We start from the raw sequence: 15,208 nt of genomic DNA on the forward strand, positions 1-15,208 counted from the left end.
CTTGGCATCTGAACAACAAACAGCCTGGGTTTCAGCCTCCACCCCCGTGTGCTGGTTCCCTTGTGTGGCACAGAGCCTGAGAAGGACTCACTCTGTTTTATTTTTCCTTGTGGCTAGTCCTAACCTGAAAATTCCTGGAGGTTCCTGAAGTATCCCCAATAATATCTAGAGCTGGTCTACAAACCACAATGATTCCCGTTGGAAGCAGAGGGTGGGCCAGAAATGAGAATCAAAATGCTCCATCTTCAAATCACTTCACCTGTCTTCAGGGCCTTGTCATCTTCACATCCTGCTATCGCCACTTGTCACTCCAGCATCACTCTCAAATCAAGTTCTCCAAAACTACCAAGACCAGTGGTATCTTCTGCCAAGGCTCAGCGGTTCCGAACTGAAACCAGAGGGAGGCTGTCAAAAACCACAAAGAGCAAGGCTCACTCAGCTCTGCGTCTGTTTGCCAGGGTCAGTACTGCCAACTGATATCACCCTGAAAGCCATTTCCATGCCCAATTCCTATTGGTTTCTTGCCAACTCACTTTCATTCTGATTGGCTACCTACACCATCCCCACCCCCAATCCAGAAGCAGCTAAGTGATCCAATTCCACGGAAGCTTGCTCAAGCTGTGTCTGTCCCAACAACTGTCTTAACTGATTTTCCTTACCTGACATAATAGCTGAAATGTTCATTGACCATGTAGACAGAACCTCCTCCTAAATTTTTAAAAATACATACTCTGTTGGTTAAGGTATTACAAATGTGTCGTAATACCTTAACCAATAAAGAAATTAAAAAATAATAAAAAATAAAAAATATATGTACTCTGTTTTTCTTTCTTCAACCCTAACCCTTTTCAGCACTGCCTTGTCTCCCCTCTGACTTTTTCATTCATCCTTTTACATTTTCTTTTTCTATCACTCCTTCCTTTTCAATGGGAGTGTCTCTCTCCCATTTTCCTCCTTGACTCCTATTTTTCATTGGCTTTTGGTCCTTAATTTGAAGAAACAATCTCACCTGCTTTCATTGGGGAAAAAAATATACCCCAAGCTCTGTGATGCCTAACTTATACCTTTTTGCCTCAACCCTAATCACTGAAAACAAATTCAGTGTAAATTTAACCCAATGAACATTAATTTGTAGTTTACTTTCAAGGAAGTTACTTTGTCCCAATGAAATTCTGCTCTCTCATTCCTATGTCACACCTAATCAAACCCTCCCATGTTCACATGCTTAAACAGTAACGTGGCACCCAAGGTGAATGTCCCAGTAGAAACTAGTATCCTGTCCTGAGGCTGGGTGTGTGCAGCTTGTCTGCTGGAGGAATGGGAGTGGAGCGGGGCACTGGCACAGCACAGTATGGAGAGTGGGATTCGGGGCTCATTTTTATAAAGGTGACCAAGCTCTATTGATGAATGCAGACCAGTGAGTTCTACCAATGAGTTAGCACCCAACGAGAATTCATTCAACTGTTACTTACTCACTATCTTATCGGCTCTTTAGGTCTGAAGAGAAACAAGACAAAACCCCTACCCACAAAAAGCGCACAATTCACAAGGGGAGGCAAACGTGTGAAAGATTCCATGGAACACAGGACGAGTTAGCACTATGGTTGCCCCCAAAGCACATGGGGTTCCTTCTTCCTAACGTTAGGGATACAGAAGTTCGTGGTGGAGGGTGACAGAGTGCTCCACCAAGGATAAGGATTGCCTTTCTTGCTTCCAGCTGTGTGGGGGTATAATTGACATGTAAAATTATAAGACAGGATGGACTTTGGAGAAGTCAAGCTGGAGGCAAGATGGAAAAGAGGAGGTGGTGTCTTAGTCTGTTTGGGCTGCTATCACAAAAAAACTATAAACCAGGTAACTTATAAGCAAAAAAATTTTCTTTTTTTCTGTTTGGAGGCTTGGAAGTTCAAGATCGTGGTGCCAGCAGATCCGGTGTCTGGTGAGAGCCTGCTTCCCAGATGACCATAATCCCCCCCCCCCCCCCCCCCGCCCCGTGCCAGGGGTAACCTAATCCCATTCATGAGGGCTCTGCCCGATGTCCTAACCACCTCCCAAAGGCCCCACCTCCTAACCTATCGCATTGGGCATTATATTTCAACATATGAATTTGGGGAAAACAGACACAGCAGCTGGTGAAAGAGGGGAAAAGTTTGTAAGACTGTACAGCAAGCATGTCAAACTCGTGGTCCGTAGCCCGCATGCAGCCCACCACGAATATTTTTGCAGCCCAGACAATATAACGGTATGTAAGAAATGTTTTAATAAAAATTTTGTAACTTAATTTTTTCAATATCCTGTTATACATAACTAGAGGTCCGATGCACGAAATTCGTGCAAGAGTAGGGCCTTCCTTCCCCCGGCTGCTGGCAGCGGCTTCCCTCCGGCACCTGGGACCCAGGCTGCCCTGGCTTCATCTGGAAGGTCATCCGGAAAGACATCCAGTCTAATTAGCATATTATGCATTTATTATTATAGACTAGAGACTCGATGCATGAAATTTGTGCATGGGGGGGGGTGGTCCCTAAGCCCGGCCTGCGCCCTCTTGCAGTCTGGGAGCCCTTGGGGGATGTCCAACTGAGGGCTTAGGCTGGCTCTCTGCGAGCCTAAGCTGGTAGTTGGACATCCTTAGCACTGCCACAGAGGCAGGAGAGGCTCCTGCCACCACCGCTGCACTCGCCAGCCATGAGCCTGGCCTCTGGCTGAGCAGTGCTTCCCTTGTGGGAGCGCACTGACCACCAGGGGGCAGCTCCTGCGTTGAGTGTCTGCCCCCTGGTGGTTAGTGCACGTCATAGCTACCGGTGGTTCCCCTGTTTGGTTGATTTGCATATTAGCCTTTTATTATATAGGATTAATAACAAACTACAATGTTCACTAATGACTGATTACTATAATTGTGCTACATTCATTTCCCTTATGTGCCTCTCCACTAATACTAGCAGTGAATATTTTATTTTATTTTATTTTATTTTAAAATATATTTCACCAATTCTCCACAGAGAGGAAGGGAGAGGGACAGAGAGCCAGAAACATCGATGGGAGAGAAACATCAATCAGCCGCCTCCCGCACACCTCCACCAGGAATGTGCCCGCAACTAAGGCACATGCCCCCGACCGGAATCGAACCCGGGACCCTTCAGTCCGCAACCCAACGCTCCATCCACTGAGCCAAACCGGTCAGGGCAGCAGTGAATATTTTAGCAGCCGATTGGCACGTCATTAGTCTTGTACTGGCTTGATTGGTGTGCGCAACAGGAAATATTTCGTTTTTGGAGAATAAGAAAAATAGGTTTATTTGTGTTACGCTTTTTGTGCAGTTATTTAGTGTCTGGTAAGTTAACGTTCAAGAAAAAAGATTAATTTTTATTAAAATGTTCTATTATTTTATGTTAACAATTACTCGTTTATTTCAGCCCTTTGTATTCAGCATGTCTATCAAAATAAACCTACGTTTCTTTTTTTTTAAGCTTTTTCTTCTTTAAAAAATGTATTTGTTTATTGATTTCAGAGAGGAAGGGAGGAGAGATAGAAACATCAATGATGAGAGAGAATCATTGATCGACTGCCTCCTGCAAGCCCCCTACTGGGGATCAAGCCCACAACCCAGGCATGTGCTCTTGGCCGGAATCAAACCTGGGACCCTTCAGTCCGCAGATAGACGCTCTATCCACTGAGCCAAGCTGGCTAGGGCAACCCTATGTTTCTATGAAAATTGAAGCTTTTTTTTTCCCCCGACCCACATAAACTTAAACCTCGTTTATTTGGCCCGTGTTAGCCTTTGAGTTTGACATGCTTGGTGTAAAGAAACCATTAAGGGCATAAAGTGCCAATACAGAGAGTTTCAGGAAGTCAGCATAGCAAGTGGATCGAAAGCTACACATATCTGAGGGTAATGACTAAAAGGTGAATAAAGGAGAGGGGCTAATTTTATCGTGGAGTCTCCAGAAGTGCCTCGGCCTCACCTAGATTCTCTGCAGTGAGGCTCGGGAGTCCTTCCTCGTCACGGAGACCACATGCCTGGAGAGCAATGTCATATTCAAGAGCAAGGCTCAGAAAACGTAGAATTAGAGAGAGCAAACATGGCACCAGGCCTTGTCCCAAATTACTGCAGTGCTTAAAGGTAATGGACTTCTCACAACACACAGATGGGAGAGAACAGAGCAAACACAGAGCTCCTTCTCTCCATTCCTCCCCAAACGCCCGCGGCATCTACTGAAGACGGGAGTGAGGGGTACTGCCTGTCCTTTTGCTTAAGGCAACTGAATCGCTCAGACATAAAAAAGATCTCAAAATTTTAACATTTGAGAGACAAGTTTAAAATAGTGTTACCTCAAAACCACAGCTGCGATGGAATTGCTGAATTGCTTATTTCTTTTCCTTCGCCTCTGTCATAAAAACTAGCTTTCCGGATGAGACAAAGAAGAGAAACTCATAAGAAAAAAACAAATAAATGTGGTTTTTAAAAAATATTTTCTTTCACCCTAACCGGTTTGGCTTTGTGGATAGAGCGTCGGCCTGCGGGCTGAGGGGTCCTGGGTTCGATTCCGGTCAAGGGCATGTACCTTGGTTGCGGGCACATCCCCAGTGGGAGTGTGCAGGAGGCAGCTGATCGATGTTTCTCTCTCATCGATGTTTCTAATTCTCTATCCTTCTCCCTTCCTCTCTGTAAAAAATCAATAAAATATATTTAAAAAATATTTTCTATTGTAAAAGTTTTCCAGAAAGTCATGGAGTAGTAGATCAGGGGCTTTCGGATAAACTAGGGGAAAAAAAATTCCAAATATTCTAAATCACTAATATGAAACCAACTATGATATTTAAAATCTAGAAAATGTAAAACAAAACAGAAGGTAAATTGACGTAGAATCCAGGTATAATAGCTGCATTACCAATCCTACAGAATAGAAGACATCTAAATATAAAACTAAACAGATTTGTGCTTATTAATTCAAAGACAGAATGGGGCTAAAGACAAATAAGAAGGTGTATTAAGAAACTATATCCCACCTTACAGGTAAATCTTAATTTGAACATAAAAAGTAATAGTTGTATGAGCTGAGGGTCCTGATCCAAACTCCTTTTAATAGTTCCTTGCTCCAGAATGACATCCCAGAACTTCCTTTTGAGAGAGGGAGACATCCCATAACTTCCTTTTGAGAGAGGGAGAAAAAAATTGCCTCTGGAAATAGCCACTATGTCTTCTCTTAAAAGAATTCTTTAACTGAACGGAAACTTCCTGCCTCATTACACAGAAGGTTATCAGATTCTCTAACCAGCGTTTAAAGCTTCCCTATGGTTTGTGTGAGTGACTCACACCCAAGCGCTCTCTGGAAGGAGCAGGTGGAGCTCACAGGGGCTTGCACCCAGGGGAGCAGTCAAGGTCAGAGTCCGGATGTGAGCACGCTGACGAGGGTAAAACAGAACAGGGGTGGTCCCATTTCACACTTAAACATTTTTATAAAACCCCACATCTATGTTCTCAACCTCAGTTGTCATGAATAGGTGTGACTTTACAAATGCTAGAAGAAAATGTGGCTTTTTATAACGTGTCTGTTCAGTAGAAGGCATGGTTTTGGCTTCTTTTCTGAGCAAGGCTTAGGCTACAGATTTGGGACTTCTCACTTGACCTGAAAGGAAGCAGATTTTTAAAGGTCCGTTTAATCAGTTTGCAATATAAAACACAAACGAAGACAGTTTTTAAGATTTCTATTAAATTTATTGGGGTGACACTCGTTAATAAAACTGTATAGGTTTTGAGTGTACAATGCTGTAATACATCATCTATACGTTGCATTTGTTGACCCACAGTCAAGTCTCCTTCTGTCACCATATTTCTGACATTCAAATCACTTTTTATCCCAAACTTACGTGGTGTGGCCATTTTTGTGAAGATAGGAGTCACAATATCTTCCAATTGTTGTTTCTGCTCAAAAATCTCATTGATCGAAGAAGCTTCCAATTGGGTTTCCAACCACTCACTTCTTATACGGCATGCAGTGAGGATGATATTCTAGAGACAGTCCCAGAAAATGTACTTATTTATTGAAAAATAAAACTCTGTATCTCTCTATACCAGCACTGCCTACCAGAACGTTCTGTGATCATCTGTGTCTGCATTGCCCAATACAGCCACATGTGTAACATACATGGCCACTGAGAACTGAAAAAGTGGTGGCTACTTCATGACTCTAGCCTGTGAGCTTAATCTTGCCTATGCTTTGTTGGTTTCATAAGAGATCTTGTAAAGTGCTTTGTAAACCACGAGTGAAATGTGTAACTTAATCAGGTTCCCAGACTTGGAGACCTCTATGCTTTAGCAATCTCTCATTCTTTTCATCAGAAAGTCACAAGAAAGTTCTCAGAACATCCTGCAGAGAAATGCAGGAAACAAAACCAAAACACATTCCTGACACCCTGAGTATATCGTGTGTGTGTGTGTGTGTGTGTGTGTGTGTGTGTGTGCATCCAAAGCAGTACACTAGTCCACATGCAGCACTCAGTATGCAGCCAATATGGCACGCTATCTTTATAGCTATGCATCTTTTATACCATTATGTAAACTGTGACACATTAATAAACGTATGTAGTGGATATGTTCATATACACTAAAACACATGATGCAGATCTGGTTTGAAGCAAAGTAATGAGTATCGGTGGACCTCTCCAAACAATAGAAGATGCAGACAGACACCACCAGGACTATTAACCCTGCTTCTGTGCCCCTCCTGATCCACTCCCCCCCCCCGCCCCCGCATCCACCAGCACTGAGGCTTATACCTTTACTTTCCTTTTAAAATAGTTTTACCCCATATGTTGGCATCCCTAACAATATAGCTTGATATTGCTTGCTTTGGAGCTTTGTAAAAATCTATGTAGTCTTTGGAACATTTTTTTTCACTCAGTTCTAAGATTCATTCATGTTGTTGGGTGAGATATTTACTTAGTACATCTCTATGTCACTCTTTAATATGATTTCATTACTGTTTTTTTTTTTCTAAAAAGCTTTATTATTTCGTTTGGTCCAATGCATGGGAGAGGGCTTCAGGGTGGTTAAAAGAATGGCCAGTAGTTTCGGGGAGAGGCTCAGGTAAAAGCCAGACACCAGGGGAGGCAGAGGGGCCCCTCAAGGGCCTCCGGGCTCCACAGGCTCCTAGTGGTGCTGGAGGGTGAGCCTTTCCTAGAGCCACTGGCCCCGCCCAGCCTGGGGCCGCAGCCTGCGGAGGGAGCCAGGTGTGGCCCGTCTTCTTGATGAGCTTCACCTCCTCACCCGGAAGTGGCTCTGCAGGAAGTCAGAGCTGAGGGCCTGCACGGGTAGAACCAGGGCACGCAGGTCCACAGGGCCTGGTCAGGCTCCTCCCCGAGGCCAGGGCGGTCTTCACGGCGCCCGGAGTTCTGCCCACTCATCTGGGGAGGCCTCAGCGCGTCCTGGGGGAGAGTGCGGCCACAACGCTGTGTTTGCAACTTTAAGAGACGCTCAGAGCCCTCGAGCTTCTCCGCCATCTCAGGGAAGAAGCGGCCCACGCCCTGGAGAGCCACATCATCAATGGACATAGAAGCCCAGGGAGAGGTAGGTGTGGGCGGCCCGCAGAGGCAGGGGGGCCAGGCGGTTGACCTCAGCCTCCAGTCGGTGGAATAATTCTGACAGATCTGGGAGCTCATGGTTGTTCCGCGATAAGGGGTTAAGGTAGAAAAGAAGCCGGTGTGTTGGCTGGTCCCGGAGGTGGTGCTGAAGGTGGTGACTGGATAAGACGCAGGAGGGTGGCCGGAGGGTGGCCGGAGGCTGCGAGAAGGGGCGTCCCTGGGTCTGTTCTGTCCAAACACTTTTGAAGCAAGAGACAGATCCGGGACTGCCGAGGGCACTGCCTTTCATTACTTTGTATTAGTTCATCTCTTATCAGTCATTAAGAAAGAAAGGAAAGAAGGGGAGGAGGGAAGGAAAATGGAAGAAGAGAGCAGTAAGGACCGCCACCTACCTCTGGAACTTTAGCATAAAATTAAAGCTACAAGGCAAAAATCTCAGACTTCAGAACAAGCAATGATCACAATGTAGTACCTTGTCTTCTTTGAAGAGTCTCCCTGGTCCCTTTTCTGATTCTGTAAGAGTGGCAGAGACCTTTGCGATGTATCTTTTCAGAGCCAGCCTTGCAGCTGAAAGAATAGGCAGAAAGATGTACACAAATAAGACAAAGACCAAAAAATGTGCTCAACTGTTTGTAATGGACTGTTACATACCCAGAGCTTGAGAGGGACTGTGTGGAGGAGATTTTTGTTTGTTTGTTTTTATTGAATTTCAAGAAAGATAACAACTCAACCAGCACAGCATTTGGGGCCCTCTGGCCTTCCAAAAGTCACAGCTATTCCACATGCAAATTACATTTACCCCATCCCCGCATCCAAAAGTCTCAACCCATTACAGCATCAATTAAGGTCCTAATGTTCATTGAAAATATCATCAGCTCACACATCTCAAATCTCATCATCTAAAGCATCTAGACCAGCGGTTCTCAACCTGTGGGTCGCGACCCCTTTGGGAGAAAATAGAAGAAAAAAAGGAGTCACTCGTCCCTAGTAATTTCAAAATCCCACGTGGCAAACTCTTATGCGTCAAGGCCTGGGAATAACCCTCTGCAGAGCAAGGCTCCCCCCTCGGCCTGCAGCTCCAGCAGAGCCATCCTTCCCTCTTCATGACCCGTAGCACGCTTTTGCAGCTAAATAGTTTCATCGGTCAGTTCTGGCGTGTAGACTTTGGGGGGCCTGGCAGCCTTTTTCCATTTTGTTCTTTCTTCATCCCTTTGTCCAAACTGGCAGTGTGTCTGCTGGTATAACATCCACAAAATCCCTGAGTCTCCCTGCATGTCACAGAGTCATTCCATTAGACTAGAGGCTCCGCCACGGGTCCTCCTGGACAATCTCCTTTCTGGCCTGACTTCTGCTGAGAGGGCTGCGGGGACCGTAAGCGTGAGCTCTCAGCACCAGCAAAACACAGGGTGGCCACACCCCTGGCTTTCCCTCCAGAGCACACCTTCCTGACAGTGAATCTCCTCGTGTTAGCAGTTTTGCGATCCCTCTAGGCTGAGAAGTTCCCAAAACATCAAGTCTTGTTTTCCTTTCCATAGCAGGTTCTCTCCTCAATGTATCTTACCCCTCTCACATTTTACTAGGAGCAACAGAAAGAAACCAGGTCCTGTCTTCAACACTTGGCTTCGAAATCCCTTCAGCTAAATGTCCACATTCACTTCTAATTCAGCTAAGCGTTCTGCCATGCCAAATTCCCCACCCCTCACCCACTACCTAATGGGCATAGGTTAAAAGGTATAGGTACTTTTTTTGCTTAATTTGAAAGGAAGAATATTTCCGAGTGAAAAACAGAAGCGATTGTAGGTTGTGTAAAATGGCATAGCTACAGATATTTTTTAAGCAGATATAAAACAGCCATACTTGAGAAGGGTTGGAAGGGATATAGGTAAATTGTTTCCATGAAACTCCATTAATATGATTATAGTTTTAATTAATTAGCTAGCAAGACATTAGTAAAGTCTTCATTTTTCATAAAATTGAAGTAACTTAAATAATTCTAGTGTAAAGCAAGAAAAAGTATCCCCAGGTAACTGGCTAAGTAACACCTTTTAGTTCCAACGTGGTTATGATGTCACTGACTCTGTCCATGAATCACTGACTGATGATGTCACAATGATCAGCAGTGTTTATTTTCCCAAGTAGAAAGACTACCTTCCGTGTTCTTATTAACTAGTACTCAGGGCATCCCTACTCTGTCTCTGACCAGAGTTTTGGCCACAGATTTTTTTTTTTATCCCAATTGAGAAAGATGTCCATTCAAGAACTACCCCTGATGTTTCTTCTGTTGTGTGCCTGCTTATTGAAGGAAAATTCCTGCATTTGTGATGGAACTATCTGGGCTAAGGTTGGATGGGAGATATTTCCTGAAGAAATGCTTTATCTAAAAGTTGAACCTTCTCCATCTCACTGTCTACCTTATCCTATGGACAAACTATGGTGCAATTTTATTAATATGGATGTCATTGCGAGTCTTGTATATCTCATATGTATTTTAGGACAAGCTATCTCTCTAATCCTGCTTGCTTTATCTGTGCATTACCTGTGGATGAAGTGGAAGAAACACAAGAAAGAGGTAAGTTAGTGATGCAAATAGTAGTAGTCATAGGATATCAGAGTTTAAAAGAGAAGATTACCAGCTGCTTTGAAGGAAAGTACGACGTCTTTTTCCTCTTTGCAATCTCCCGCAGTCCCTACCATTCACCCCCAGCATCTAGCACAGTGTCTGGCATATAGTAGGTGCTCAACAAATCAGTATTAAATTAGAAGGTCCTTAAAATAACCTAGTACAATCCCTCCCTTTCAAGTTACAAAATGCATCAAGAAAGTAATGAGCTACAATGAGTAGAATGTACAGGAAATGAAGTTACCTGTCTGGGCCCAGAGGTAAGTCATTTGATCCTTCTCAGCTGCCTCACCAATAAAATGAAGGATGTGAAATAAGATATCTGTTAGATTCCTTCCAGATCTATCTAAGAAGGCTAAGTATGTAAAAGTTGGCATGTATTTTTTAAATGGACTGTAAACTAATGTCTAAAGTTTGGATAACTTTCTGGGAAATGGCACTCTTTAACTAATTTCCCACTTTGCCAATGACTCCATATTTTGAGGCAATCTTAAAAGCTCATTGACTTTTACAATAAACATATTGCTATAAAATGACCCTGATGTTATTGCATTATACTTTGAAGCTGTTTAGTAAAGGGAAATATTTTGCTAATATTCAAATAGCTTCTCCCAGCAGAATGCTCTAACCATAGAAAGCACTTTTTAAATGTTTGTTGATGATGATAATGATTATTATCATCTTTCACAGGGGCATACACAAAAGAGCATTTCTTCTGCCCTCAGACCTGTTTTCTGTAATGACCTTTCTTTCATATAAATCAGTAAGGTGTGGTGTTTCAGTACAGCTATCCAGAACATTTAATTTGAACTACAGCAAGAAAACAACCTATAATTTCATTCGCTTTTCCCCCTGTTAGCTGAAAAAACAAGCCTCCATAGACACAGTTGGTAATGAACCGGAAAGCCAGTCCATCAATGACATAGACACACTACTCTTCAAACTGTTGGCCACGACATCCATGATGAGTGAGTACCTGGACCGGAAGGCCCAGCGTCCTTCGTCTAAGAAATTCAAGCACGGAAAGCTCAAGTACAAGAACCGAGGAGGAACCAGAGAACACAAAAAACATGTGAATGTGGTTCTGTCCAAAATGGAGACCACGCAAAGCGCCTAGAAGAGAACTCGTATAAGGTTCAAAATGGTTCTCCGTGAGCCTTTCTCATTTTTTTTGCCACATTCTTTACCGAAATTTTGCAAAGAAGTCCAAGTTAAAGATATTTCTATTCAGCTGAAAAGGCATCCCGTACTTTCTAACGTACTGGGGAAAAGATGGCCCACAGTCACTACTGCAGATTTAAGTATTTTGTTCTTTTTAATGCATCACATTACAAATCATTAATCGATCTTTAAATTAGAATCTTTAGTGTTTTAACAAATCTCCAATTTAAATAATATTTGTGACTTTTCTTGCTTTCCTGAGCAAATGTTATGGCCACAAAACTTAATTTCTCATCTCAGATGCCCTTTGCTAGAATAGTATGCAAGTATCAAGTAACAGATTAATTTTTTTAATATTATTTTTTCCATTTTTAGTATAATAAATGATGAATTGAGTATCAACACTTTTTTTAAATTTCTGAGTTTTGTTGCTCGGCTATCTCAATTTTTTAACAATATGGTTACCTTATCTTCCAACAAATACTGGGAGACTGATCTGAGACCAGGACAGAAAGTTTGATTAAAAACATGAAAAATCCCAGAAATATATGCAAGATCTAAGGCTGGGTAGAGGGGACTTAAGGAGGGGGGAGTAGGGAGGACATCTGTAATATTGTCTACAATAACATTTAAAAAACAATCCTTGGCCCTAGCTGATTTGGCTCAGTGGATAGAGCGTCAGCCTGGGGACTGAAGGGTCCCGGGTTCAATTCCAGTCAAGGGCACATGCCCAGGTTACAGGCTCAATCCTCAGTAGGGGGCGTGCAGGAGGCAGCCAATCAATGATTCTCTCTCATCAATGATGTTTCTAGCTCTCTCAGCCTCTCCCTTCCTCTCTGAAATCAATAAAATATATATTTAGAAAAAAAATAATCCTTGAAATAGAAATAGTCTTTACAAAGTAATAGAAAGCAATAGTGTCCATCTTAGGTTATTGTGGATTAAAAGTTAATTTATAGCCCAGCGCATGGCTCAGTAGTTGAGCCTCGACCTGTGAATCAGGAGGTCACTGTTCAATTCCCGGTCAGAGCATATGCCTAGGTTGTGGACTTGATCCCCAGTGTAGCGCATGCAAGAAGCATCTGATCAATGTCTCTCTCTCATCATTAATGTTTTTATCTCTCTCTCCCTTTCCCTTCCTCTCTGAAATCAATAAAAATATCTTTTAAAGTTTATTTATGGTTCTACTTTCCAGACTCTCTTCCTTCTTTCCATGCTTCCTTAGCACAACCCTACCCACATTTCCACAGATGTTTGTTCCATGCCTTTGGAGTTCTGAACTATCAACTAATTCCCGCTCAGAGAAAGCTGATATATTTTTCTTTTAAGGAGGACTCTTGAACACTTAAAAAGTGTCCAAACCTTGAAAACCCAAAGAAATTTCTAACAGTGGAATTTTAGCAGTATGGAGAGGACTCTCTGGGGTAGGGAGTCCTCAACCCCTTAAACCTCTCCAGATGCCTCCTACTCTAATCGCTAGAACAGGGAATGGAAGTGGCTTATACACTTGGAAGTCTGAATTAAACAAACATGAAATGTTGAATAGTTTGTGTCTCTGACATTCCAGAGCTACGTGCACTTGAAGCCACAATCCTTACAATTCTGTCACTGGTCTGGAAACAGAATAAGAGTTGATAGTATTAGCACCTTTTTTATCTTCATCACTAGGAAATGTTAGGTATCATTCCCCTGAGAATGTAAGGACCCAAACAAAACAGATGGATATTAGGGACAGGAAACAATAAAACTCCGTACCCATAAGCCTCAAACTGTTTCTTTTCAGAAAAGTAACAGCAAAATCTGTCCCTGGATTGTGTTTCTTAAGTGCTGTGGGTCATTCTTCAAAAATGGGTGGAGTGTTGTTGTGTTTGTTTTTTTGAGGAGGGTGGGGGGTGTCCAAGGTCACATAGGTTTCAAGTGGAGATACCACTATGTAAACTCAAGCAATCTGAGGCAAGAGCCCATGTACTTACGCTTTTATTACTCTGCAGCTTACCTGTGCAAACTAGGACTTGCGTTCCAGTAAAGCAATCTTGTCACTGTCCTTCAAACAGGCCACTTTCACTCCCAGCTCTTAGAGTTAGCTCATGCCCGTTTCCTTCTATTGTATTTTCAAATCCCACCCATTCTTCAAGGCCCAGCTCAACTCCAACATGCTCTGACTTCATGACCTCTGTCCACTTCAAAGCAGGTATGATGATCTGCTCTGCTGATTTTAACCCTTCATCATAGTCTCGCTGATCTTATTACTGATATGTACCTACCGTTTATCACCCACCCCCAACAAATGTCCACAGGGCAGGAACAACCAATTGTACCCACAACAATGCTCAGTGAGCATTTATTAAATGCTTGCTAAAAGCATGAGTGCAAATTACTACATAAAATGAATGCCATGAACTTGATATTTACTAATTTTTTAACCGATGTTTGTATGCATGCAAATCTCTAAGCCATATTCTACAGGGCTGTGGAAATGACATATACAAAATATTAGTATGGCTTTTTGACCTTTGATGGAAGCACAGCATACATACAAATGAACCAGTCAGCTTACTGATACCTTGTGGGTGTCCTTACCTGCCCAGTCCAGGAATTCAACGCACTCGGTCTGGGAATACCGAGCAGCCACGTCTCGAGCTAGCTCTTGCCGGAAGTTCAGAGCTTCTATATCAACATCCAGTTCCACCACAAGCACTTTCAATGTTTCCAGACGACCCCAGGCGGCAGCACAGTGTAAGGGTGTATAACCTGACAAACAGCATGAAGACGGTCAGGCCAAACGGACTACACTCTTCAAGATCGTCATTGCAATAATATTATTGAGCAGTTACTGTTTACAACTTACTATGTACCAAGGACTGTGATATTTATAATTATCTTATTTGATTGTTACACCCTATGAGGAAAATACAATATTAGCCCCATTTTGCAGATGAAAAAAAGAGAGACACAAAATGATTGGGTAACTTGCCCAAGTCACACAGCAAATAGTGAAGTCTGTGTTCTTAACTACTGTGCTGTACCGTATCAGCGCGTATACACACATGTACATTCTTATCTATGTGTGTATACATTATATATGCAAAATATAAAGCAGGCACATCCTATTTATCCACCTTTAGGTAGTCATAAGTAATACTGGTGAGAGAAAAGGGAAAATACCTCTGGCTGTGTTGTCATTCAGATCCGCACCATATTTTGCCAAAACTCTAATCACTTCACTCTGCCCAGCCATGCAAGCTGCATACAACAAATTTCTTCCAACAATGTCTTTTTCCAAGAGGAGCTGTATAGCCTGGTCATAGAGAGGGTTCTCTGGATCCTCAAAAATCTTCTGCAAACCTTCTACATCCCCTGTGAGAACAGGTTGTAAGAGAGGATTAAGAAGGCCTGTCTTTTCCTCCTCCTCCTCTTCTTCCTCCTCCTCCCCTTCTTCTTCCTCCTCCTCCTCCTCCTCTTCTTCTTCTCCTTCTTCAACTTCTTCTTCTTCTTGCTGTGAGAAAGGTTCTGATTTTCCTGAACTCTCTGAGTCTTGGGGTTCTTCTAGATCCATTAACTCCAAAAATACCTGAGACAAAAAAAAAGAGTAATAAAAATCTACTCAGACAAATTGGTATTTGTTGATTGATTGATTCAGTCAGTCCACTGACAATATAGATGGGATGAAAATTCTTAACTGGCTTAAAAGTAATTATAAAATATTTCATCCATTCAACTAACAAAGTTTATTGTGCACCTACCAGAAGTCAATACAGTTGATGCACTGCCTGGATACATTCTAAAATGCTGAACGTGTGCTATACATCGTAAATTCAATAGGAACCGTAGAGAGCAATGCGGGCTAGA

At 42.7% G+C, this 15,208-nt stretch overlaps 2 protein-coding genes across 2 annotated transcripts; one reads left to right on the plus strand and one right to left on the minus strand.

The window, feature by feature from the left end:
• Positions 1-5,592: 5,592 nt before the first annotated feature.
• On the minus strand, positions 5,593-14,915 carry ANKRD45 (ankyrin repeat domain 45). The gene is made up of 5 exons (XM_023753924.1): positions 14,525-14,915; positions 13,940-14,110; positions 8,051-8,145; positions 5,866-6,007; positions 5,593-5,624 (listed from the first exon to the last, which is right to left on the minus strand). Exons 1-5 carry the CDS (start codon positions 14,913-14,915, stop codon positions 5,593-5,595), a joined length of 831 nt encoding a protein of 276 aa, XP_023609692.1.
• On the plus strand, positions 9,824-11,315 carry TEX50 (testis expressed 50). The gene is made up of 2 exons (XM_014456022.2): positions 9,824-10,147; positions 11,058-11,315. Exons 1-2 carry the CDS (start codon positions 9,824-9,826, stop codon positions 11,313-11,315), a joined length of 582 nt encoding a protein of 193 aa, XP_014311508.1.
• Positions 14,916-15,208: the final 293 nt, after the last annotated feature.

Source organism: Myotis lucifugus, unplaced genomic scaffold, assembly GCF_000147115.1.
Source record: "Myotis lucifugus unplaced genomic scaffold, Myoluc2.0 scaffold_54, whole genome shotgun sequence".
NCBI lineage: Eukaryota > Metazoa > Chordata > Mammalia > Chiroptera > Vespertilionidae > Myotis > Myotis lucifugus.

Coding starts and splice junctions, on each gene's coding strand:
- TEX50 (XM_014456022.2), top strand. CDS start 9,824: ATGTCCATTCAAGAACTACCCCTGATGTTTCTTCTGTTGTGTGCCTGC. Junction 10,148..11,057: donor GGAAGAAACACAAGAAAGAG/GTAAGTTAGTGA, acceptor TCCCCCTGTTAG/CTGAAAAAACAAGCCTCCAT.
- ANKRD45 (XM_023753924.1), bottom strand. CDS start 14,915: ATGGATCTAGAAGAACCCCAAGACTCAGAGAGTTCAGGAAAATCAGAA. Junction 14,111..14,524: donor GAATGACAACACAGCCAGAG/GTATTTTCCCTT, acceptor GCTGTTTGTCAG/GTTATACACCCTTACACTGT. Junction 6,008..8,050: donor GACTCTTCAAAGAAGACAAG/GTACTACATTGT, acceptor GACTGTCTCTAG/AATATCATCCTCACTGCATG.